This window comes from Spermophilus citellus (assembly GCF_964194105.1).
Source record: "Spermophilus citellus genome assembly, chromosome: 6".
NCBI classification, from domain to species: domain Eukaryota; kingdom Metazoa; phylum Chordata; class Mammalia; order Rodentia; family Sciuridae; genus Spermophilus; species Spermophilus citellus.
In genome coordinates, this window is record NC_138187.1 from 24,105,661 (window position 1) to 24,129,969 (window position 24,309).

Sequence of the window (24,309 nt, forward strand, 5' to 3'; positions counted from 1 at the left end):
CAGGGGCCCCTGTCTTCACCCTGCGGGGCCTGTTTTTCCTCTCTGGCTTCTCTTGGACAACTGCTGTAGTCCTGGTGTCTGTGCCCTCCAAACTCATGTAGAGATTGTAGTCCCAAAGCCATATGGCCATGATATTGGGAGGAGGGACTTTGGAAGATACTTATGATCAGATGAGGTCATGAAGGTGGGACCCCACGATAGCATTAGGGAGTTTATAGGGCAAGCTTGCCGTGTGATACCTGCTGCCATGCTGTGACCCAGCAAACCCCTCACCAAGTGCCCAGAAGGCACCTTGCTCTGGGTTTCCTGGACTCCAGAACCACGAGCCAAATAAACCTCTACCCTTTATACATCACCCAGACTATGGTATTCAGTTAGAGCAACAGAAAATTGATTTAGAAAATGACCATAAGATGATTTGGGGGGAAGGAGGGTAGAGGTTTTTTTACTGTTATGCCTGAAAATTCTTAGATTTTTAAAAATCAATACCCTAGCAATCCTCTGCCTCCTCTTTTTTCTTCCCACTCCCCTTCCTCCTCCTCCTCTTCCCAGAATTCCTAGCTATTCAGACACAGAGCTCAGCCACAGTGAAGGTCCTCTCTGTTGTGTACACAGGATTTCATTTAATATTGACCTTGCTATGGTTTGGGTGTTTGTCCCTCCTGACACATACTGGACTAGGTCAGATCATGCACAGAACTTTCACAGCCTTTTACAGTGAAGGTAGATATAAATTCAAAGATTTGTGATCCTATAATCACATGTGAATTGGAGATATTAGTATGAAATAATTATTTATATTTTTCTTTATAAAAACTTCAGAACTATCTGGGTTTGTTTGTTGAAAAGCTTCGACACTGAACAATCCATGAGCCAGGAGCACCCTCATAGACAGGAATATGGTCTCTAAATACCACTTCCCATGAGAAGAAATCAGGGATCCTTGGAGTCAAGGCTGATCCCAGGTCTGAGATAGGACACATGCAAGGTGAGTCTGGAACCTTCTGTTGTGCCAGAAAGCAAGGAGGCCCCGCAACATGGCTGTGTAAGCCTGTGGCTGATTTCCCCTCAACTTCAGGTTTTGTTATTTAGAACCTGAAGGAGCCGTAAGCACTGTGAATCTTTCCCAGTGTGTGGCTCGCCTATTCTCTCTCTCTCTCAGTTCATGAGAGAATATCCTTCATATGTTGATGGTTTACAATCAAATGTCCAACAAGAGTCCCTTGGTTGAACAAAATACAGCATACTACATAAAGAGTATCATGCTATTTCATAGTCAGTAATACATGGAGTGATGAATAAAAATGAATTTCACTAGTCTATTCGTCGTGCTCTCTAAAGGGAGCCCTTGGTCATTTTTGATTAGAGCACATCCACCACCCATAAAGCAAAAGGCCAGTCAGAACCAACAGCTGCCGTCCTAGAGTCTGGGGCTGGACGGGGCTTTCCGAGTACTCGTGGCAGACAGCGAATTCACGGTGAGTTCCAGGAAGACAGGGAGCTAACGTTATCTGTGTTAAAACGCAGAATGCACTTGGTTGGTCAGCACTTGGCTGCTCTCCAGGGTTCTGGTCCTCTCTGTGAAGGCTCCTGGGTTCCCAGCAGTGAGCTGAGGGACGGTGTTCTCTCTGGGCCTGTCTTACTTCCCAGCCAGAAGCACAATGCTCTGAGGTTGTGGGGCAGGGGCAGCCCTGGAGAGGCCTGGGGTCCCATGTACCCCAGGGACTTTCACTCTGTCACCTTCCCTGGCACCTGAGTCACACCACCCGCTGGGCTCTGGGGATGTCTATTTGATTTTTAATGGTGTGTTTCAATGAGCTTAAATTGTAAATTTTGATTAAGTCCAAAATATCAATTTTCTTATCATTTTTTGGGATACAGTCCAGAAAATATTGCCTGACTTGAGATTCTCTCAGGTGTTCGCCGGAGCCTTTATGGATCATAGAACTAAATGGGAAAGACAGAACCATAAAGACCCTCGAAAAACACAGAAGAAAATGAATAGACAAGCCACAGGCTGGAAAAAAATACTCAAGCACACACATTTGAAAAAGGAATCATATCCAGAACATATATGGTGAACTCCTACAAATCAGGATAAAATAGAGCACCACAGTGTTTCATAATGGACAAAAGACGATATTCATATGAGATATAAGGAAAAGGTGCTGAGCATATTCAACCATCAAGCAACTGCCGATCAACCACACGGAAGTAGCACTTCAAACTGCGCATGTCTGTTAAAAATAAATCCGGACCACACCAACGATGACCAAAGACAGGGACACTGGGAATGATTACACAGCCCTGCAGCATTGGAAATGGTACGGAGACCTGGTTGACAGTTTCGTACAAAGTCAAACACACACCTTTCATATATTCCAGCTGCTCAACCCTCAGGTATTTTACCAGGAGAAATCAACACGTTCCAAAAAAGATTTGTAGTGAATGTTCGTAGCCGTCCCAGATCAGAAATGACCAGAGCATCCCTCAGCCGGAAAAAGAGTGAACTCGGTGTTGCCTGTTCACAGAGTGCGACACTTGGTTCTCAGCAATAAGAGCCAACAAACCACAGATAACGCACTACAATATGGAAAGATCTCAGAAACCTTTCTTCAGCTGAAAGCAGCTGTCTGCAATAGATTATATAAGGCATGAGTCCATTCATTGAGGTTCTGGGACAGACACAGGTATTCCAAGATGAAGAATATCAGAAAATGGTCAATTGGGGGTGGAAGGATTTGGGGAAATGGGAAGAACTGAGAGGAAATGGCAAAATGGGATTTTTCTCAGGCAACTTGTGTTCATATCCTGTTAGTCAAGGTGATTATAGGGTGTGAACCACAGAGAAACGCCTCGGACTGAAGACTGACAATCTCCACAATTTTATTATATTAAATTATACCTTAATAAAAACACACAGAATGGGAAAAGGTGAATAATGACTATAATGGATTTAGACACATAAAAGGTATACTTTGAAATTTTTTTTTTTGATTCCGTGACATTACAGAATGAGAAAAACAACATCCTCATTGGTCACCTTTGGAGGTTGCTATGGCACTAACTCATTATTCTAGAAATGTTTAAGCAAAAGGAAGGAAGGAAGCATTTATCCAGCTTTCCTTATCCAAACTATTTCCTAGTATCCAAATAGTCGAAGAGGGAGAGTACTTTCTAATGGAAGAACCCAGCCTGTAAATGCAGAAGAGATGTAGAATTGTTTCTAACTCATCATTTTGCAGGCACTAATGAAATAATGGACACGCGATGCTCATCTGTGGCTGCTACGACCACTAATCAGGTGAAGGTCAATGGGGAGCTTTATAATGGATCAGTGGGGAGATGCCAGGAGTCCCTGTCGGCTCTTAATGCCACTAAAGGGTGACAGCCTGACATCCAGTTATCTCCTATGTGGCGTGATGGGCAGTTCACAGCCAGGGAAGGAGCCAAGGAAGGGAGGGAGCTAATCAATCTTCCTGATCTAACTACAGTTCAGGAAAACAGAGATTAGAGGAAAGAGTTAAAGACCTCAAGAGAGAGAGATCAATCTGCCAAGTCCAGACTCTGCAAAATTTTATAGGACAAACGGCTTGGTTTTTTCAATAAATCAACAGTATGAAAATATTAAAAGTGAGGGAACATATTATAGATTAAAGGGTACCTAACAGACATATCAACCAAATGCAATGTGGTTGGACCCTGTAAGAATACATTTTTTTTATATGATTGAACCCAGGGCCCTCTACCACTGAGCTACAGTCTCAGATATTTCTATTTTTTATTTTGAGACAAGATCTTCTTAAGTTGCCCAGACTGATCTTGAAACTTTGATCCTCCTGACTCAGCCTCCAGAGTTACTTGATTTGGAGGTGTACCCCACCATGCCTGGCTCCTTGTCTGAATTACTATTTTTTCTTTCTATAATGCACCTTTTTTTTTTTAATTGGTGCATGATAGTTGCATACAAGGATGGGATTTGTTGTTACATATTCCTATGTGCACACAGTGTGACAGCACAGTTTGGTCCTTCTCTCTCCCTAGCACTTCCCCCTCCCTCTCCTCCTCTCACCCCTTGGTCCCTCTCCTCTACTGACCACCCTTGGATTTTCATGAGATTCCCCCCCCACACCTTTCTTTTCCTTCTGTCTCTCCAGCTTCCATGGTGTTGAACAATTTTTTTTCATATACATGTTGGATATTTTTATTTCTTCTTTTGAGAAGCATCTGTCTAATTCATTTGCCAATTTATTAATGGGCTTATTTGGTCTTATGGTGTTAAGTTTTTGAGTGCCTTATATATTCAAGATATTAATCCTCTCAGAAGAGTAACCAGCAAAGATTTTTTTCCCCATTCTTTAAGTTCTCTCTTTATATTCTTAATTGTTTCATGTGTTGTGCAGAAGCTTTTTAATTTGATGCCATCCCATTTATTAACCCTTGGCATTATTTCCTGAGCCAAGGGGTTCCATTGAGAAAACTGTTGCTTTACTTACTGGAATGCTGATCCTCTTTTCTTCTAGGAGTTGCACTGTTTCTGGTCTAATCCCTTAGTGTTTGATCCATTTTGAGTTGATTTTTCTGTAGGTGAGAGATAAGGGTCTAGTTTCGTTCTACATAGGGATAACCAATTTTTTCCAGCACCAATTGTTAAAAAGACTCTTTTCTTCATGTGTGCCTTCAGCATCTTTGTCAAGGATCAGATGACTGCAGCTGTGTGGGTTTGTCTCTGTGTCTCTTACTCTGTGCTGTTGGTCTGTGGGTCGACTTTTATGCCAGTACCATGCAATTTTGTTACTATAGCTCTGTAGTATAATTTGAAGCCAGGTCTTGTGATACCTCCACCATTGCTTAGAATTGCTTTGGCTATTCTGGGTCTTTTATTTTTCCAAATGAACTTTAGGACTGTTTTTCTAGTTCTATGAAGAATGTTACTGGTATTTTGATGGTAATCACATTGAATCTGCATATTGCTTTTGGCAATATGGCCATTTTAATGATATTAATTATGCTTATCCATGAACATGGGAGGTCTTTCCGTCTTCTGAGTTCTTCAATGTTCTGTAGTTTTCATTGTAGAGGTCTTTCATCTTCTTGATTAGATTTATTCCTAGTATTTTATTTTATTTCATTTTTTGAGGCTATTATGAATGGAATTGTTTCCTTACTTTGTTTCTCAGAAGATTCATTGTTAGTATGTAGGAAAGCTGTTGGTTTTTGTTGTAACTTGTCACTTTGATGAATTATTTATTAGTGCTAGCAGTCTTTCTTTTTTAATATTTATGTTTTAGTTATAGGTGGACACAATATCTTTATTTTACTTTATGTGGTGTTAGGCGAACATGCTAAGTGAATACAACCCCAGCCCAAGTGCTAGCAGTCTTCTGGTGGATTTTTTTTTTAATCTTCTACATATCAGATCATATCAGCTGTAGGCAAGTGAAAATTTGACTTTTTCCTTTCCTATTTTTGTGCCCTTTATTTCCTTCTTTTGCCAAATAGCTCTGGCTAGAATTTCAAACACCACATTAAATATGAATGGTGAGAATGGGCATCCTTGTCTTGTTCCAAATTTTAAAGGAAATGCTTTCAGTTTTTTTCCCATTTACTATGAGGTTGACTTTGAGATTTTTTCATATGTAGGCTTCATGATGTTGAGGGACGTACCTTCTATCTCTAGTCTCTTCAGTGTTTTTAACATTAATGGGTCCTGGATTTTGTCAAAGGCTCTCTCTGCATATATTGCAATGACTAATTGATTTTTGTCCTTAATTCTATTTTTTTTAAACTGAAATTTATTTATTTATTTGAGAGAGAGAGAGAGAGAGAGAGAGAGAGAGAGAGAGAGAGAGAGAGAGAATTTTTTAATATTTATTTTTCAGTTTTTGGCGGACACAACATCGTTGTTTGTATGTGGTGCTGAGGATCGAACCCGGGCCGCACGCATGCCAGGCGAGCGCGCTACCGCTTGAGCCACATCCCCCTTAATTCTATTTGTGATAAATTATACTTATTAATTTGCATATATTAAACCATCAACAAACTTACTTATACTATGCAATCTTCTTAGTATGGCATTTAACACAATTTGTTAATATTTTATTAAGTATTTTTGCCTCTAAGTTTATCAGGGATATCATATCAGTCTGTAGATTTGTTTTTTCCCTTGATGTGTCCTTACCTGGTTTTGGTACGAGTATGATATTGGCTTCATACAATGAATTTAGAAGTGTTCCCTCCCTTTCTATTTCATGGAATAAATTAAGGAGCATTAACATTAGCTCTTCTTTAAAGGTTTCTGAGAACTCAGTGGAGAATCCATCTGATCCTGGACTTTGCTTTGTGGGAAGGCTTTTAAATTACTGCTTCTATCTCCTTATGAGTCATTGGTCTGTTAAAGTTTTCTATGTCCTCTTGATTCAGTTTTGGCAGGTTGTATATGTCCAGAAATGTATTTTTTATAGGTTTTCCAATTTATTGGAATGTTAAATTTTCAAAATAGTCCCTATAGATTCTCTGGAATTCTGTGATGTCTGTGGTGATGTTTTCCTTTTCATTACTAATTTTATTAATTTGGGTTTTCTCTCTTTTTCTCTTGGTTAGTTTCACTAAGGGTTTATCAATCTTGTTTATATTCTCAGGGAACCAACTGTGTTTCATTGATCCTATAATATCATCTATTTTTGAGAAGTTTCCATGAGCTGCTGGAAAGAAAGTAGATTTAGCTGGTGTTGGAATAAATATTCTATAGATGTCTATTAAGTCAATTTGATTTATAATATTATTCACATTAAAATAATCTTTTCTATATTTATGTCTGGATCACCTGTCCAATGGTGGGAGAGGCGCGCTGAAATCATCCAGTATTATTGTACTGGGGTCCATCTGAGGCTAATGTCTCTTTTATGTAATCAGTTGCACCCATTATGGGGCAAAAATATTCATTATTGTTTCATATTCTTTTTGGATTATTCTTTTTACTGGTATGACATGACCCTTTTTGTGATTTTTGATTAATTTGGTTTGAGGTCTGCTTTGTCAGATGAAAGTAGATTCTCCTACTTGTTTTCAGGCTCATTAACTTAGTATGTCATTTTCCACCCTTTCATTTTCAGCCTGTGACTGTCCTCGCCTGTGCGGTGAGTCTCTTGGAAAAATATAGAGTTGAGTCTTGTTCTTTAAATCATTTTGCCAGCCTATATCTTCTATGTCTTTTAGTTGGAGAGTTGAAACAAACTCCATTTGGTGTTATTATATAGAGATGTTTAACAATTCCTGCCATTTTGGTTTATTTATAATGTTTAACTTGGTCCTATTTCTCATGAAATTTGTTCATTTGTGAGACCTGGGGTTTGTTTTTTATTTTTCCTGTGTGGATTATTTCCATAAGTATGTTCTGTAGCGCTGGCTTAGTAGTCATGGCTTCTTTCAGTTTATGATGATTGTGGAAGGTTTTATTTCCCCTCAACTTTGAAGGATATAGTTGCTGTTTATAGCAATTGTGGTTGGCAGTTATTTTCTTTAAGGACTTAGAACACACCCTTCCAAGCCCTTCTGGTTTTTACAGTTTATGCTGAGAAATCAGAAGTGATTCTGATTGGCTTGCTTCTAAATGTGACCTGACTTTTTCACTTGAGGGTTTTAAAATTCTATCCTTTTTCTGTATGTTAGGCTTGTTAATTATAATGTGCATGAGGAGGTTCTTCTTTGATTTGTCTCTTTGGGGTTCTGAATGCTTCCTATATCTGGATGTCCACCCCATTCTCAAGAAAACAGGGAAAGAGAAACAAGAGAGCAAACAAATAAAAATAACAACAACAATAACAATAACAAAATGAATAAGATAAAAACACTATCCCTCAAAAGACAAGACAAAGAAAAATAACTACATTTTAAAAATGCTTACAATGGAAAAGAAGCAATTATTTATATGTATATATCTCCATGAACTAATGAACAAAGCAAGAACACCAAAACAAACAAACAAACAAAAAACAAATGGAAGAAAGATTCTTAATGAAAAATAGTTAACAAGGATGGCTGGTTACTGTCTGTAACTAACTGTCCTTCTTTCTGTTTCTTCTTGGGTTATGTAGAGAGAGAGAGAGAGAGAGAGAGAGAGAGAGAGAGAGAGAGCACATTAAGTGCACACTGGGATCTGTTAACCCCTTCCTCTTTTTGTGTTGTTCACCAAGCTCTCAGCTGGTGTGGCCTAAAACTGAAGCTGGTTCAGATAAGTCTCAGCTTTCCTTTTTCCCTGCATAAGGTATGATGGAAGAGCTGTCGGTTGGAGTTTTGTCTTCACAGACCAGATCCTTGCACTCCCGAGTTCTATGAGGGGAGTTCTGGAGGCTCAAGTCTAATCTGGCCTCAGGGGCCTTATAGGTGGTGTCTGCTCTGGAGAGATTAGATCAACACACCCCACAGCATGGCCTTTGCTGATCTTTGCAGGGAGTCTGGAGCCTCCCAGGAATTCTCCTCCAGGAGCAGGGGAGCCAATCCCTCCGCCTTCTGCTGCCCACCAACACAGCCTTCCCAGGCTGAGTCCTGAGTGTTCACACCTGCCTGTTCAGATTCCCCACTCACCTTAGCTGGTCACATAAGCTGCCAGACTCAAAGGGAAAACCAGTTGGGATCCTCTTGGCTTTTCCAACTTGAATCTCCCTGGTATGACCTTCTCTGTACATCTTTTGCTCCTATTCCTTTAGCTACACAGTAGGCACTTGCCAGGACAGTGTGACCATGTTTTCTATGACCTCCCAGCTCCACAACAGCAGCTGCAGGGTGGTCGCCTCCAGATGCTCCTGCCTCAGCTCTCTGCAGCCAGTGGAGAAACAGACAGCATTTGCAAACACCTCTTCTCTGTGCAGCCTCTGGATCAGCTAAGTCCAGGCTGCCTTCCTGATTCCAGGTGTTTCTGTCCACATCTGTCCATTGTGCTTCTGTGTTCTCCCTCCCCTCTGTGGCAAACCTGCGCTGCCACTGCAGCTGCAACCTACTCGGGTCCAAAGTACTCTTTCTTCTTTGTTCAATGAGCACAAATTTCTGAGTCTCCAAGACGTGCTGACTGTCCAGTATAGAATTCACTGAAATCCATCTTTCGCTGAGAAGCAGTACTCCCACTGCCTGAGTTCGAAGTCACTAGCAACCAGGAATGCAGCCTTCCTGTAGCCCGCCATCTTGAATCCCTCCCTGAATTCTTAATTGAATGTACCAACTGTAAAGAATATGTATTTTGAGGAAAAACAACAGAAATATTTCTGAGAGAACAGGAATTGGATATTAAATTGTGCTAACGGTAATACTATGCAAAACCTATGTTTGAAAAAGTCTTCCTATATTTGCAATGCATTCTTAAGTATTTATAGGTGGAATGACATGATGTCTGGGGATTTGCTTTGAAAGAGTTGAGAAGCAGTTACTGAAAAAACAAACAGCAGAATGTTGACATTTGTTGAACTTGAATGATGAACACACGTGGATGCACTACGCTGAATCTATTTCTGTGTATGTCTCAAGTTTTCCATAATAAAATGTTGAATTAAAGTAAGAGAAATTAGCATAAAATCTAATGACTGGATTCTTCATTTAGCAATTTGCTTTAAGGGGGAAAAAACAGTAACAGACAAAGCATCTAAATTCCCCTCATTTGCTCAGGGTAGAAATCCAACATTACAGAATTTTACCAACATTTCAGAATTCTCCTCCTAACAGGCAGGAGGAGTACATTCTGGTGTTCTACCCAGCACAGTAGGGCGACTACAGCTCATAGCAATCTCTTATGTATTTCTTTTTTCCATACGTCCATTGGTTCAGTATAGGTGGCACCTTTACGTATTTGTAGGAGCACATGCTATAAGAATATCATTTGGCCGATATCATTCCCCAGTACCTTCCCCTTCCTTCCCCTAACCCTTCTCTCATGCATTTCAGAATAATTGGAAGAGAGATATTCAAAGGTTCTTGACACAAAGAAATGATAAATGTTAATTGTCCCGACTTGATCATTACACGATGTGTACCTGTCATCAAAGTGTCACATGCCACCCATGAAATCTGTCCAATTAAAATTAAGTCTCAATAAAAATTTTTTAACAATGCTGAAAAACAAGGCTTCTGCCAAAAGTCAGCTCTCAGTGGCAGGACTATGTGGCCTGTGGGACGCGAGAGGCAAAATCCCTCCTAGGTCTCTAGCCTCTGTGCTGCATGTGCTGGGCAGGCCACAAGAAGCAGGCGATGGTACTCCATGGGGGGACTGTGCCTCAGACCCTGCAGACACTCTCCTGAAGACGTGGCGGGGCACCCAGGGCGGTGACGGCCATGGAGATGTGAAGCTTGGGGCCATGGCCTGGGCGGTTCACTGCGGTACTCCCAAGGAGTAGGACGGAGGCTGGCTGGTCCCTGGACTGGGGACAAAGCCCTCGGTTCAGGGTTGGGCTGGAGGCAGGACTGAGGAGTCCCAGTCTCCTCTGGGGATGGGGACAGCCACCACCGAGCAGAATGGCCTCCCTTAGACCTGTCCTCCAGGTCGCTGCAGGCAGGGTGAGTCATTCCTGGGGGCGTAAAGGACTGGGTGGTGGTGGCAGGTAAGAACACTGAGCTGCATACTTCTAATTTGATAACAAGATGGATCTTAAATGAAATTCCCCGGTAGTGGCAACCATGGAGGAGGTGTGGATAGGTTGATGAGGTCGGTGGAGTGATCATTTCAGAACGTACGTGTGTCAGAACATCCCGCTGTGCACCTTAAAGACGTGTGATTGTTCTGTGTTGGCAGGCTCAGTAATGCTGTTAGAAATAGATCTACAGGGGGCTGGGGCTGGGGCTCAGTGGCAGAGTGCTTGCCTCGCACATGGGAGGCACTGGGTTCAATCCTCAGCACATAGGAAAATACACAAATAACATAAAGGCATGCTGTCCATCCACACCTACAAAAACAATCAAAAAATAAACCTACACGTGCAGAAGAAAGAAGAGCAGATGGGTTTGTGGATGTGGGAAATGAACTCCTTCTCTCTGGTGAGCAGTAAGTGCTGCTGTCACAGCCTCTGTTGTCCCAGAGAACAGCAGCTCTGGAGGGTCCTCCCAGATGCCCCGCTGCTAGCATGTCTGTGGGGCAGGGCGTCACCCCACCCCGTCCCTCCCGGGCCTGAGCTTCTGGCCCTTTCTCTCTCCCAGGGCCTGATGCCCTTCTCACGGCACCCAGATCCTCAAATTTCTCAAGTCTTCAAGATAAAATGCAAAGAAACGAAAGCTCAACTGCGTCCACATGGGGTTCCCTGAGCTGCCTCCTCTTGGGCCGCGTGTCCTGCCTTCGCCTTAGCCCCTGCTGCCTTCCAAGCTGGCGGGTGCCCCGATCCCCCACTACCTGTATTCCTGTCAGGTTTCCAGGGAACTTGTTCAATCTTTAATCCACAAACACTGATCTGGCCACAGACCAGGCGTGGTCCTACACACCTGGGGCGAGAAAGATCTGTGCCCCACTGATCTGCGACCTAGTGACGTGGAAGAGAGGACTAACCAATAAGCAAACCCAGGATGAGGAGCCCAAGTGCCAAGGCAGGAGATGGGCGGAGGAGGGAGAGAGGAGCGGGTTGGGTTAGGGTGAGGCTGAGCATCAGCACGCTGGACCCAGGTCCCGTCCGGCAATTGCACTCAGAAGAGATGGACAGGCAAGGGCTGGCTCTGCTCATGGGCCTCTGAATTGCTGGGCTCTAGAAGAATCCTGCACAAAGTCCACCCAGAGAAGAACCCAGCCTGGAAATCAAAGTCCGGGAAGCAGAACCTGCCCTCTTGAAAGGGGAGCAATTTTAGGATCCAGGGAAGGTCCCCGCCACCCCCTTCATTTAACGCAGCCCCGATGTTCTGCACATCATGAGGACACAGGGTCTTTCAATCCACAGAGAGCTGAGGGTGGATGGGGACAGTGGGATGTCCTAAAGGGGCTGGGTACCAAGGGATAAACCAATGGAGCAGATGCTAAGAGCGGGCATTCCTGAGGAGCGGGTTCTGCCCAGGGCTTGTGCTGGGGTTGAATACAAAAGAAAACGCACCCAAGAAGTTAGAACAAATGCAGAGGAAATTAGCATTCTGACCGCGCTCTGAGGTGTCCCCGATACACCTGCTCCCAGGGCCCTACAGGCGGGCCGTGGAGGGGGCCAGCACAGACCCAAGCCTGGCTTTTCCACCAGCATCTTCCCAGCGTGGCGGTGGACACGCAGGCAGGAGAAGCGGGTCTCCTGGAAAGTGGTTACTGCATTGAAGAGAAAATCCCTCCATAACACTTGCTGAGCTCGTCAAAGCAGACTCCGTCCAGGCCCCTCACAAGAGTCAGGGACAATGGCAATGTGACTCTGTAGCGGGAGAAACTGGGCCCAGCTCCAAATACAGCAAGTGTGAATTTACAGCTGGGAGCAGGGTGGGGTCAGTGCACAGAAAACCACTGAGGAAGCGAAGGGATGGGCGGGATTCTCACTGGCGTGGTGAGGGGTGAGGAGCCTGGTTAGTTGTGCAACAGGCTTAGGCTTGGAGGGAGCGGCTCCCCTGGACCTGACCCCTGACTGAGGAGGTTCTGGCTAAAGCCTGACTCTACAGAGTGCAGAACCCTAGAACAAGGCTCAGGAGCTGGACCAAAATATGGTCCAACAAGGACTCGTCACCAAGCACTTAAGGAGTCCCCACTTGACTCTACAACTGGAGGCCAGACACACTGGGGGCTTCCAACTTTCCCATTTCACAGTGAAACTCTCTTTTTCAAATACAAGCTCCAACAGAGCTCAGTGAGTAAAATCCATGACTGGGGAGGATGACCGGCCAGTAACAGCTACTCGGCTCCCTCCCTGTTCTCCTTCAGACTCCCTGGGAAGTGCTTCTGAGAAACAGGAGACCCAGGATGTGGTGTGTCCCTCCTCCAGCATCCTGAGTTTACCTGGGCATGGACATCGTATTCAAGGAGATGGCTTAGTTGTAAGACAAACTTAAGGACAGAACAGAGCTGGGCATGAGTGGGAACCCAACTCCCCGGGTGACACCCAGAGTAGGCCACCAGGCCTAAGCAAGCCGGCCACCCCCCAGAGAGGGCAAGGGGAGCCTTCCCCATTCAAGAAGGCGGAGGACCCTGCTCACACATCTGCCTGCCAAGGAGAATAACCGACGGTGCCAAGGAGACTCAGCAGCTCCGTGTAGCACCACGAAGACGTCAGGAGGGAGGGACGCCACCTCACCAACCTTGATTCCCAGCTCGATGTTTTCTCCTCCGTACACATCCATTCCAGGGTCCAGAAGACCGATTTCCCCAAAGAACTTCCTGTTGACCACGAAGGAACAGCCGATCATGGCTGGCGTCCTGCAGGAGAGAGAGAAGCTAAGAGCGGCTGATGCAGGGAAGCATCCACCCAGAGGCCCCTGGAGGTGCCGGTTCCACTCCAGCCTCTCCTGGGGCCTCCACTCAGCACCCAGCCATCAGGCTACTGGTGGCTGCAGGAAAGCAAGGGGCCAGCTCCCTGGTCAACTGCTCGGGGACTGGTCTCACACACATGTGCTGTCTACACACATGGAAAGTGGCCTTCGCTGCACTCTGGGGACAGCGGAGTGACTGAATGGGGGTCCACAGTCAGTCTCAAGGGTTTTAGAGAAGCTGAGGGACAGCAGTGACTTCCACTGTCACTCACGTCCTCCTGCCCTGAGCCCTCAGAGATCAGGCCACTGGGGCCCACAGGTATCAATAACAAATGGTTGGAAGATGATCTCAGCAAGGTCACCTACGGGGGCCTCAAATGTCTGAAAACCAAGATTGTTATTTTATTTTTTTTATATATGCATCTTCTTAATCCCGTCTTCTGGAAGGGGCTAAAGTCACAGACCAATGCTATGAAAGATCATGTGTGGTGACATCACACAGGTTCCTGTGTGCAGGAGCTGACGGAGCTGTCCTGCAGTTACGGTACAGGGACCATGCACCATTCACCCACAGGCCACGCCCCACACTGTGCGCTGTTCATGAGAGACACCCACGGGCCACGCTCCACACTGTGTCTCTCCAGGATCGCAGGGTGGCATGGATCTACAATTGCAGTGTTTTCTTGCCTTGGTTTCCAGATTTATAGGCATCCTTGTGTAATAAATTTTTTTCAGCAAACAAATTCTCAGCATCTACTATGTCTAAGGTATTTTTCTGGTGCTACAGAGAGAAGAGAAACTCCAGACATATTTCCTTAATTCAAGCAAATAAAGTAAATATGATAACATTAGGATAAATAATATCATAAATACGTAGCTATAATAAATGTAATAATGTTATAAGAATCAGTGTTGCAACCCTTTATTAAGCAATTACTATCTTAGCACAAGGCGGTGTCCGTGCACTCCCCAGGTAACCACCTCCACGACCCTGTGAAGCAGGCAGATCCCTTTCCACTCAACAGCTGAGGCCCCGGAAAACCAAGTGGCCTGCTCTGAGTCGCGGAGAAGAGCTCAGGGCCTGTCTAACCTCTAAGCTCTTGATTTCAGGCCTTACGCTTGATCACACTCTCCAGAAAGCCTCACGGATGAGCTAGCAATTCCACTGCCAAAGGCCAGAAACAGCATCTCCTGCGGGAGGCTCATGGACGCTCCCCTGGGGCCAGCAGGAGGCCACTGGGCAGGACACTCTTGAACTGGCGAGGGCTCATGGCAGAGCACAATGTTCAGAGTCTAATGCCACCAAACACTGTGACTGCAGAGCCACCACAGTGCTGGAGACCCTGGGTCACCTCCACAGAGCCAAACAAGAGAAGACGTGCAGTGTGCCTGGGGCATACAGCAGGCACTCAATAAATCATGTGCCTCTGTCCTCTTTTTGTGAGGGCTGTCCAGGCTTTTCTAGAAACTGCCCGCCAAGCGTGTCTTTGTACAGAGGACACCGCCCCCAGCAGGGAGAGTGTGCCACCGTCACTGCAGCAGGGATAGCAGTGCCTTCTGGGTCACTCTTCCCTCCAGCCTGGCCCCCTCAGAGAACCTGGAGAGGTGCTCCATGAGCCCACCCCGGGTCTCAGGCAACCCAATCGGAAATAAGCCCTGATCCCAAACCAGGTCAGCTGAATCCCCTTCCTCCCGGAGCCAGAACCAGGCAGACTCACGCACTGGGGGCTCCGGCTGCCGCTCTGGAGCAGCTCTGGTGGGCAGTGGGTGGCTGAGCCAAGGGCGGAGCAGGCACACAGCGGAGAAGGGAAGGTGCGAGGCCATGTGGAGAGTGGCCGCCTGGTGTCCTGGCCTCACCATCTGCTAGGCAGGTGGCTCTGCTCCTGGCCCCTGGAGCACAGGAGTCCCGAGTGACCTTGAGGTCCTTCTTCCACTTGGACAGTATTAGGTTAGTTTCTGTTCTTTGAAACCAAGTGGTGACAGTGACATGTGCCATCTTCTCCTACTTAGGATTCAAAGGAAAAGAGAAAGAAAGAAGAAGCTGTGTCACAGGTGGGGGGGAACTGCAGGAAGGTCAGCCCTGGAGAGCCGGAGCCGGGTCACCAAGACCGCAGGCAGGCAGTGACCCTTCTGCTGGGAGGGTGAGGGGCATCTCGGGCAGGATGTCTTCTGCAGAGCGGAGGGACGGGGAGCCCCTGTGTTAACTGGTAAGTTCTGAGGAGTTAACAGCAAAATCTCCCCCACGGCCTACGCTTAGAGTTTGAAAATGCCCAGGGTCAACAAACCGTGTAGGAGGATCCTTTTCCAAGGCTACTTCCTGACCCCAAAGGCAAGTGGGGACCTTAAAACCACAGGGAAGAGGCCGCACACTCTGGAGGGAATGGCCATGTGCACAGCCCTGAGGGCCACAGGAATGGTTCCCAAAGATCCGTCCAGTCCACCACATAAGCCCCGCCCCCCATAGCTCCTTCAAAGACGCAGGTCCTGCTCCTGCCCGGGCTGTGGAGTGTGACTGTAGAGCTGAGGCTCAGAAGTCTGTGTCACACCAGCAGAACCATCCTGGGGGGCCCCATCTACACCTGACTGCTAGGTCCCTCCCCGGAGCAGAGAGGCTGTCCCTGAAGGTTCTCATTTGCTTTCAGTAGCCACCACCTGCCACCTTGTCAGTCCTGGGCAGGCGCTGGCCGAGTACTGCTGAACAAACAGGTCTAGGGGACATGCTTGGTGGGGAAGCCTGGGGAGCCTCGGGGCGGGGCCAGCCGGACAGCGGGGAAGTGGGCTTCAGTGAGGGGTGGGAGGGAGGAGGAGGCAGGGCAAGGAGGAGGAAAGGAAGGAAGAAAGGGGGAGAGGGAAGGCTGGGTGTGGTGGTGCACATCTGTAACCCCAGCAACCCCGGAGGCTGAGGCAGGAGGATCAGGAGTTTAAAGCCAGCCTCAGCAATAGAAGGCTAAGCAGCTCAGTCTTAGAGACCATGTCTCTAAATAAAATACAAAATAGGGCTGGGGGTGTGGCTCAGTGGTTGAGTGCCCCTGAGTTCAATCCCTAGTACCCCAAAAAGCAGGGGGCAGAGAGGGAAGAGGAGAGAGGGAAAGAGGGAAGAGGGAAGGGGGGACGGCAGAGCCGGAGGGCCAGGGCTCAGTGGCTGCAGACCTGATCTCGCTCTGAGCCTTTTGGACCCCACTCTCTGCCAGGAAGCCTGGTATTTCAGTACAGTCTGGTTTTACCTGGATTAGGTGAGTGGCAAGGAGAGGCGGTTTGCCATAGGACTTGCCTGGACCTCCCCCTGTGGCCCTGCTCTGCTCAGTACCTGGGACCAGGTTCTATAGGAGAAGTCACAGGGCTGCTCACAACAGAACAATGACGTGTCCCCTCAGTGGGTCCTCATGGGCACAAGGCTGGGGCAGGTCAGCTGCCCAGGCTGGCACCAGGGTCCACGGGAGGCCACAGCAGGCCAGGCCTCCATCTGACCCCAGGCTGGCAGAACCGGAAGATACGGGGTAAGGGCCGGTCCTAGTGCAGTGGAGATGTGGACCCAACAGGGACAGTGTCATGCAAAAGGCCCCCTAAAGGCCACCAGAAATCTGTCACAGAGTCAAGAGGAGCCTGCGAGGAGGAGGGGCTGCACAGAGTCCCAAATGAGCCCAGAGGCGGCCTCCCCTAGACAGAGGCAGAAAGCCAAGGCCTGCACACACTGGGCCCGGCCTTCCTCACAGTGTGGGGAGCACGTGGGGCTCCTGGCGGCTGCTCCTGACCAGCTGGCCTCGTGGATGATCAGGACACACCCTGCCCACAGGGGGCACCACTAGGCGTGAGTTCAGGGAGAGACCGCTTGGGACCTGGGACGCTGAGTGGCCGTCCTTGCCTCTGTCTGGGAGAAGCAGTTCTCCAGCAGGAGGCCACTTCCCACCCCATGCAGGGTGGCTGGTCAGCCCACCTGGTCCTCGTGATCAACAAGCCCAGAGTGAAGCGTGGCTCCCACATCCCCTCTGAAGCATCCTCGTCACTTGCCCGGCCATGCGACCTGCAGTCAATGGCACTTGGGGACTGATGAGGTCCTAGAACCGGCACTTCCAGGCTCATTGTTCACCCTCCACTGTGGTGACCTGGTGACCTGCCATCAGCACAAACATTCCAACCCAGAACTGTTCACAGTGGTGGTTGCAGTAAGGATCTGCCAGAGCCAGGTGGCTCCTTTACAGAGGAGAACAGAATTAAAAACAAGCAAGCACTTGTATTGTTGCTGTCACACAAAATGCAGGCGACATGCACCAGAGTTCCAGCTCAGAGAGGGAGACGAGCCGGGGGAGCCAGGAGGTCAGGCCCAGGCCTTTCCCCTGGACAGGAGGGGCTCTCCGTTCCTGCACAGCGTCCCTGAGCAGCAACAAAGGCCCATCCATCTGTGCGCCCTCCGCGGCACCCCCTGGGTGAAGCGGGTGTAGGCTCAGGTCTCCCCTGGCACCCTGCCCTTCCCAGTTCATTTTCTGCCACCCCTCTTCACGGCCCAGTCACGTCGCACTTTGTGGTTCTTGGTGGGCAAAGCCCAGTGTTGGTGCACAGGACACTGTGTCCCTAGCCACCCGCACCTCTGGCCACGGTGGGAGGAACCACAGGCACTGCGAGGGTCTAGCTGCCCTCTGAACACACCGTGAACTCCACACTGCCCCTCCCGCTCTCCTCCAGCCCCCTTCCCCGGCCTCCTTGAGCCCCAGTCCCCTCTTCCTTCCCCACTGTCAACATGACCTTGTTTTCTATCCTCCCAAGAAACCAGCACACCCCAGAGAATGTCCACACCACACAGGACCCACTTACTAGGCTCAACAGCCCGGCCTTCCTTTCACTGGGATGGTATCATCCACCTCACTCTAGGCCGAGGCCGAGCACTGCACTAACAGAGATTTGTCCCCTCTTGCTACCAATGGGCTTCCGTCCAGTAGATGCCTACCCCCCCCACAGGGCACAGGTCAGCTGCCCTCTTGGGCAGGGTGTCTCCAGGACCAGGCCCCTCCTGGCTGCCAGTCCTCCCTCGTCACTCCCTCTCATAGCCAGGCTCCCTTAGGGGCCTGGCTACACCTGGTGTCTACCCCTCTCTCCAGCTCCCTCCTAGGTCTACTCCAAGTGGGACCCCATGGCTCCCCTGCACTGCCTTTGCCAAGGTCAAGAGGGCCAGTCGTCGGGATCCAACGTCAGATCCCAGGGCCCGTCATGGGCACCCGCTCAGCCGAGCAACGCAGTTGACCCTCCCTTTCCCTGCAGGCACGGGCTCCATCAGGTGCTCAGGGCACCACATGCTCAGCCATCTTCCTGGTCCCTCTTCTCCACCTGGCTGACTTGTTTTCCTCCTGATACTGGACGCTGGAGGACCACAGAGCATGGCCCTGGGCCTCCTCTGATCACACTCACTCACGGGCCATCTTGTTACTCCAGGGCTCTCAACAGCATTGAGACTCCATGGCTTCCAAATCCCCCCTTTGAGGTCAGTGCCTCCGATGGCCCACTCGATGCCGCCACCTGCCCAACAGAGGCCCCTCTGCAGCTGACCTGGGACTTTCAGCCTTTCCCCATCAAACCTGCTCCCCACAGTTGTCCCTGTTTTGGTGAAACCAACCCCACCTATCCAAGTGTTGGGCAGAAACCTCCACACTGGCCTTCGTGCCAATTGGCTGGAGACCCTGAAGGCTCCACCGCAATCACCGGGATTCTGCAGCCATCTCTGCTGCCACCAGTCTCAGCACTGTGACATGGCATTGCTTGGTGGCTACCGTCCTCGCCCAGCTCTCTCCTGCCCCTCCTCCCCTCCGTGAGCTTTCATACAGCAGCCAGACAACCCACTGGCACCTGCCTTGGCCCTGGCTGTGCCTCTCTTAAGACCCCAGGAGCCCCTGTCCCCCCAGAAGGAAAGCCAGGTCTCCCTCTGGCTTCCAGGGCTCCCCTGGGTGGCTCAGACCCTGGGGTTGCTTCCTCTCCCACCAGCTGGGCAACCCAAATACCCACAGACGGCTGCGCAGATTAGCAAAACGTGTCCACCCTACAGATAAAGTATCCCCAGCCAGACAAAGTATGTAGCTACACATGGGTGGGCCTCGGATCCACGCCGAGTGAGGGGTAGAGGCTAGACTAAAATGCCACTTGTCACCTTGTTTGATTCCCATGAAATGCCCCGGTGAACAGGTCCATAGAGATGGGGGCTGCCGTGGGCTTGGTGGGGAGCAATAGGTGGGGCTTAGGGACTGGTTTCCATTAGGGGTGGTGAGAAAGTTCTGGAATCAAGGTGGTGACATTGCACAATGTTGTAAGTGTACCCAGGCCACTGAATGGCCAACTTACACATGATAGAAATAGAAATGTAAGTTCCATGTTATGTGTATCACTACTGTAAAACCATAGAGCTGGAGACAGCTGGTGCCAACTGTATTAGAAGGGAGTGCAGGGGCATGGGGGTGGGTCTTCTCTCCCTCCTGCCTCCTGCTGGTGGAGGCAGAGTCTCTAGCACTGGGGAGAGAAGTGCTAAGAGCCATAGCAGAGTAGGAATGACGCATGGCATCTTTGGTTGAAAGGTGATGCCAGTAAGCCATTGAGATGATAATGATTATGTTAAGATCTGCATTCAATTGGATATTAGACCCCTGCTGTCCGCCTCGGCCTGCTACTTTGGAGCCCTAGCGGGATTCCCGGAGAGTTACCATTGGTTGGGGAAGTGAGGTAGGAGGGATTTCCGGAGGAGGGATTTCCTGTTGGTGTGGTGTGTCCCGGGAGAATGCCACGTTGTTCGCAGGAGTTTTGGAAATAAAGTTTGTTCCTGCTTGAGTGGCTCGTGATTTTGTGCCCAGCCAGACTGCGGCATTTGGTGGCCCGTGCGGGGAACGCCTGAATCTTGGGGGTAAGTGAAATTGCTCACCCCTGAGGGAGAGCGAGAGAATGGGTGACCATTTCAAAAAACAATGTGTTCTTGTTTTGATTTATTTTTTTTGTTTGTTTCAAGCTACCTATCCCTAGAACTTTCTCAGGCAAACTGGGAAAAATGGTTGGCTCAAGGATTGAAGTTGTTTGGCCCTGAGGAAGAGAAAATTGATACAATGATTTTTTGTTCCGTTTTTGTTTCATTTTGCTTCGGTTTTGTTTTGAGTTATCTGTTTGAGTTGCGTTATCCTTGTAGCAGAAATATGGGGTCAGAAATTAGCAAAAAACAAACCGAAAGAATGTTAAGTAAATTGTTAGAAGAAGGAGGCACTCCAGTGAAACCAAAAAGAGTCAGGGCATATGTTGATACAATACAAAAATGTAGCCCATGGCTTTTTAAGGAGGAGTTGTTGAATATATCACAATGGGACCATCATGGTGAAGATTTAAGGGACAGGGAAAAGAAAAACCCAGGAACTCTGCCAGTTGGCACATTGCCATTGTGGATGATGATACGATTTTGTTTGCCTAGTCCAAACCTTTCAGTTCAGGTTATGGTAGAAGACATATTAGATCAAGAAAAAGAGGAGGCCTCTCGAGAATAGTCAGAAAGGGGAAGAAAGTTTAGAGCAAAAAAAGCCATCAGGGGAAAAGTTACAACAGGAGGCTGCTACTAACACCTTTCTATCACCAGAGGGCGTAAGTGTCCAACCAACAGCACCGCCTATGGGAGCTGATAGATGGGATCCTGAGACAGGACCTCAAAGATTAGCATGCCCTGTATTTGAGGCGGCAGGAGGGCAGCGAATTCACCATGTTTTAGATTTCAAAACAGTGAAGCAGCTAAAAGAGGCTGTAACAACCTATGGTCCTCAAGCACCCTTCACCATAAGCTTGGTCGAATCCATTACCAACTTGAACATGACGCCAGCAGATTGGACTAGTGTCTGTAAAGCTGTGCAAAATGGAGGACAATACCTGTTATGGAAGGTTGCCAATGAGGAATTTTGCATGGAGACGGCTAGGCCAAATGCAGCAGCTGGTTATCCTCAGAGAAATCTAGATATGTTGTTAGGAAAAGGACCTTATGAAGGTCAGCTGCAACAAATTGCATATGATCCGGCTATATATTCACAGATTGCTGCAGATGCAGTTAGGGCATGGAAGACTTTATAAGGACATGGAGATTTACAAGGTCAATTATCTAAGGTAATACAGAGAGCTAATGAACCTTACGCTGAATTTGTAGATAGGCTTATTCAAACAGCTGCCAGAGTTTTTGGGGATACAGAACAAGCAATGCCATTAATAAAACAACTAGCCTATGAGCAAGCAAATCGTTGCTGCAGAGAGGTCATTAGACCATGGAAACATGGAGATTTAAACACATATATTAAATTATGTAGAGACATTAATGAACAAGGGCAAGTCTTGGCAGCTGCAGTACAACAGGCTTTAGATGCCAGGCCAAAAACATGCTACAATTGTGAACAAACAGGACATTTTAAAAGGAGTTGCCCCATAGGAGAAGGGTTTAACAAAGCTAGGTATCAAAGGAGTAGAATACCGGGTATTTGCCCACGATGCCGTAAAGGGAGACATTGGGCTAATGAATGCCATTCTCAAACCATCATAGAGGGTACTCCGTTATCAAAAAATGGACAAGGACCAGGTGTTTACCCACGATATCATGGAGAAAAGCATCAGGCTCCATTGCCAAAAAATGGACTGGGGGGCCCAATGCTCCGGGGCCAACAACCACAAATATACAGGGCAATGGAGGAACCAAGCAACACCATCAGGGTAGTGCCCAGGACACATTATCCATTAAATACCTCATCAGACAAACCAGAGGGAGCGCAGGGTTGGACATCTGTGCCTCCGCCAGAGCAGTACTAACTCCAGAGATGGGAGTTCAAATCATTCCCACAGGAGTAAAAGGACCTCTTCCCCAAGGAACAGTAGGCTTTTTATTAGAGAAGGTCCCGAGACGTTTCAACTTCAGTCCAAACACTGGGTTTTCTTCTCCATCCTTAGCCCTGGGGTCAGCACTGCAAGGTAAAGACCCCTGTTCCCAGCAGTCCTGAGCTTGGGAGAGACCACCAGGGGCATCCAGGGCTGTTCCTCCTGCAGAGGCCGAAGGCCATTCCCTTTGTTAGTCCTGCACAACAGAAAAGATCCACTAGGGAGGCTGAAGCCCAGTGGCATGGACAGAGTGTCCCTGGGCTACCTGGAGAGGCCCTGCCTCAGCACAGCCCAGAGGGGCTAAGGGCATAGTGCAGCTCATCCACTGGGATGGGGAAGCAGCTGGGTTGCCACTGCCCCAAAGCTCTGCCACTTTCTGCCATCACCTGCCTGCCCGTGACTCAGTCTCTCCATGGTTAATGGGGCCTGGACTGTGCCTCAACTACCTGACAGGGCCATGGACTAAAACCTCTGAAACCCTAAGCCAAATGAACTTTTCCACTCTTTTAAGTTGACTAGCTCATGTATTTTGTTTTAATAAGGGAAATATGACTAAAGCAAAAGACAACCTGGCTAGTGGCTGAGGGGTAGGGGTGCCTGGCCCTCAGGTGGCCCAGGCTGACTTTAGGTCTTTCTTGTCCTTCTCAGCTTGTCCTGGGTGCAGCTTGTGCCTCTGCATGGGTGTTTAGGAGTGTGTGTGTATATGTGTGAAATCCCATCCCCCATGGCTCCCTGAACCTGCTCAGTTCTGAAGGCCTCATCAGCGTTTGTAAGGGAAGGATTCTGTGCAGGGACCAAGGTATTGATTCACTTTCGAACCCAGTGAACTGCCTGTGAGGCCATCCAGGGAGCCTAGTCTAAACTAGGTCCCAAGCACGCGAAGGTATCAAAGCACATGGCACCAACCTAGCGGCCAAGCACACACTCTTCTTTACTGTCCCTTAGTGTTGAAGCCGTAGTGGCCCAGGTTACACATGGGTGGGCCAGGCTGTTGGTGAGGGGAGAGCAGGCTCTCGAGGTGGATAAAGAGAGGAGCCAGAAGTCAGGTGACGAGCTGTCTTTAGATGGAAGCCCTGGGGGAGAGGTCTCCTGCTGGTCCCTCGCTCCCCGTCTGGGCATTGTGCTCAGTGCTTTGGTCCCGCTCTGGGTGCTAATGTCTGCACCTAGCTTGCCTTGCCACCTTTTATCTCCTGCCACTCTTCCAGACCCAGCCAGCCCTGGCTCTCTTCTCTGGTGTCCACGCCTACAAAGATGTCAGGCTGATGGTCCTTGACCCTGGAGTCATGGCTGTCCATTGCTTCTTTCCCCACCTTCCTCTCTTTAGAACTTGCTGCCTTTCTCTGACCTCAGACTCAACCACCTGCCACTTCCCTTGGTCTTGGCTCTGTTTCAGCCAAGACCCAGGTTGGCTTGCCAACACCTTTGCATCCAGGTCCCACTGCAGGAAAAGCATGTACAACTCAACGCTGTCCCTGGAACGGGAACTTCTACAAATCTTGCTCTTGGGGTACAATGAGTGCTGGGTACTTTGGTACACGGTGGCCTCTGCATCCACAGGTTTTGCATCTACAGGTTCATCTAGCTCTGGATTGAAAATATTTGAAAAAAATAATTGCATCTGTACTGAACATGTCCAGGGGGTTTTGATTGTTATTACTCTCTAAACAATACAGCACAACAGCTATCTGCATGACATTCACAGTGCGCTGGGCGTCGTAAGGAAGCCAGAGATGATTTAAAGCATGGGATGATATGAAGCAGATTATGCACAAATACTATGCCACTTGCCATTTTATTTAAGGAAGTTGAGCACTGCGGATTTGGGCATTCATAGAGGGGGGGTCCAGGAAATAGCCTCCTGACCCACAACACCAAGGGAGGACTGCAAGGTCAACTTCTTTGGCAATAAGTAACTTGGTTCATCAAAATTCACTTATTTCAGTGCACTTTGTGAACCTGTCATACACCAGGAACTCTTTGACATCATCTCCTAAGGAAGAGATCAAGTCCTAAGGGGGAGCTGCCCTCCTTCAGCCACCCATTGGCAGG

At 48.2% G+C, this 24,309-nt stretch overlaps 1 protein-coding gene across 2 annotated transcripts in view; it reads right to left on the reverse strand.

Annotated features, from left to right (window-relative positions):
- Positions 1-24,309, reverse strand: part of GALNT17 (polypeptide N-acetylgalactosaminyltransferase 17) — a 352,801-nt gene that overhangs the window by 64,375 nt on the left and 264,117 nt on the right. For both annotated transcript variants that reach the window (XM_081296841.1, XM_081296842.1), the window contains exon 6: positions 13,228-13,345. In XM_081296841.1, coding sequence (XP_081152967.1) covers positions 13,228-13,345 — 118 coding nt within the window. The remainder of the gene's footprint in view (positions 1-13,227; positions 13,346-24,309) is intronic.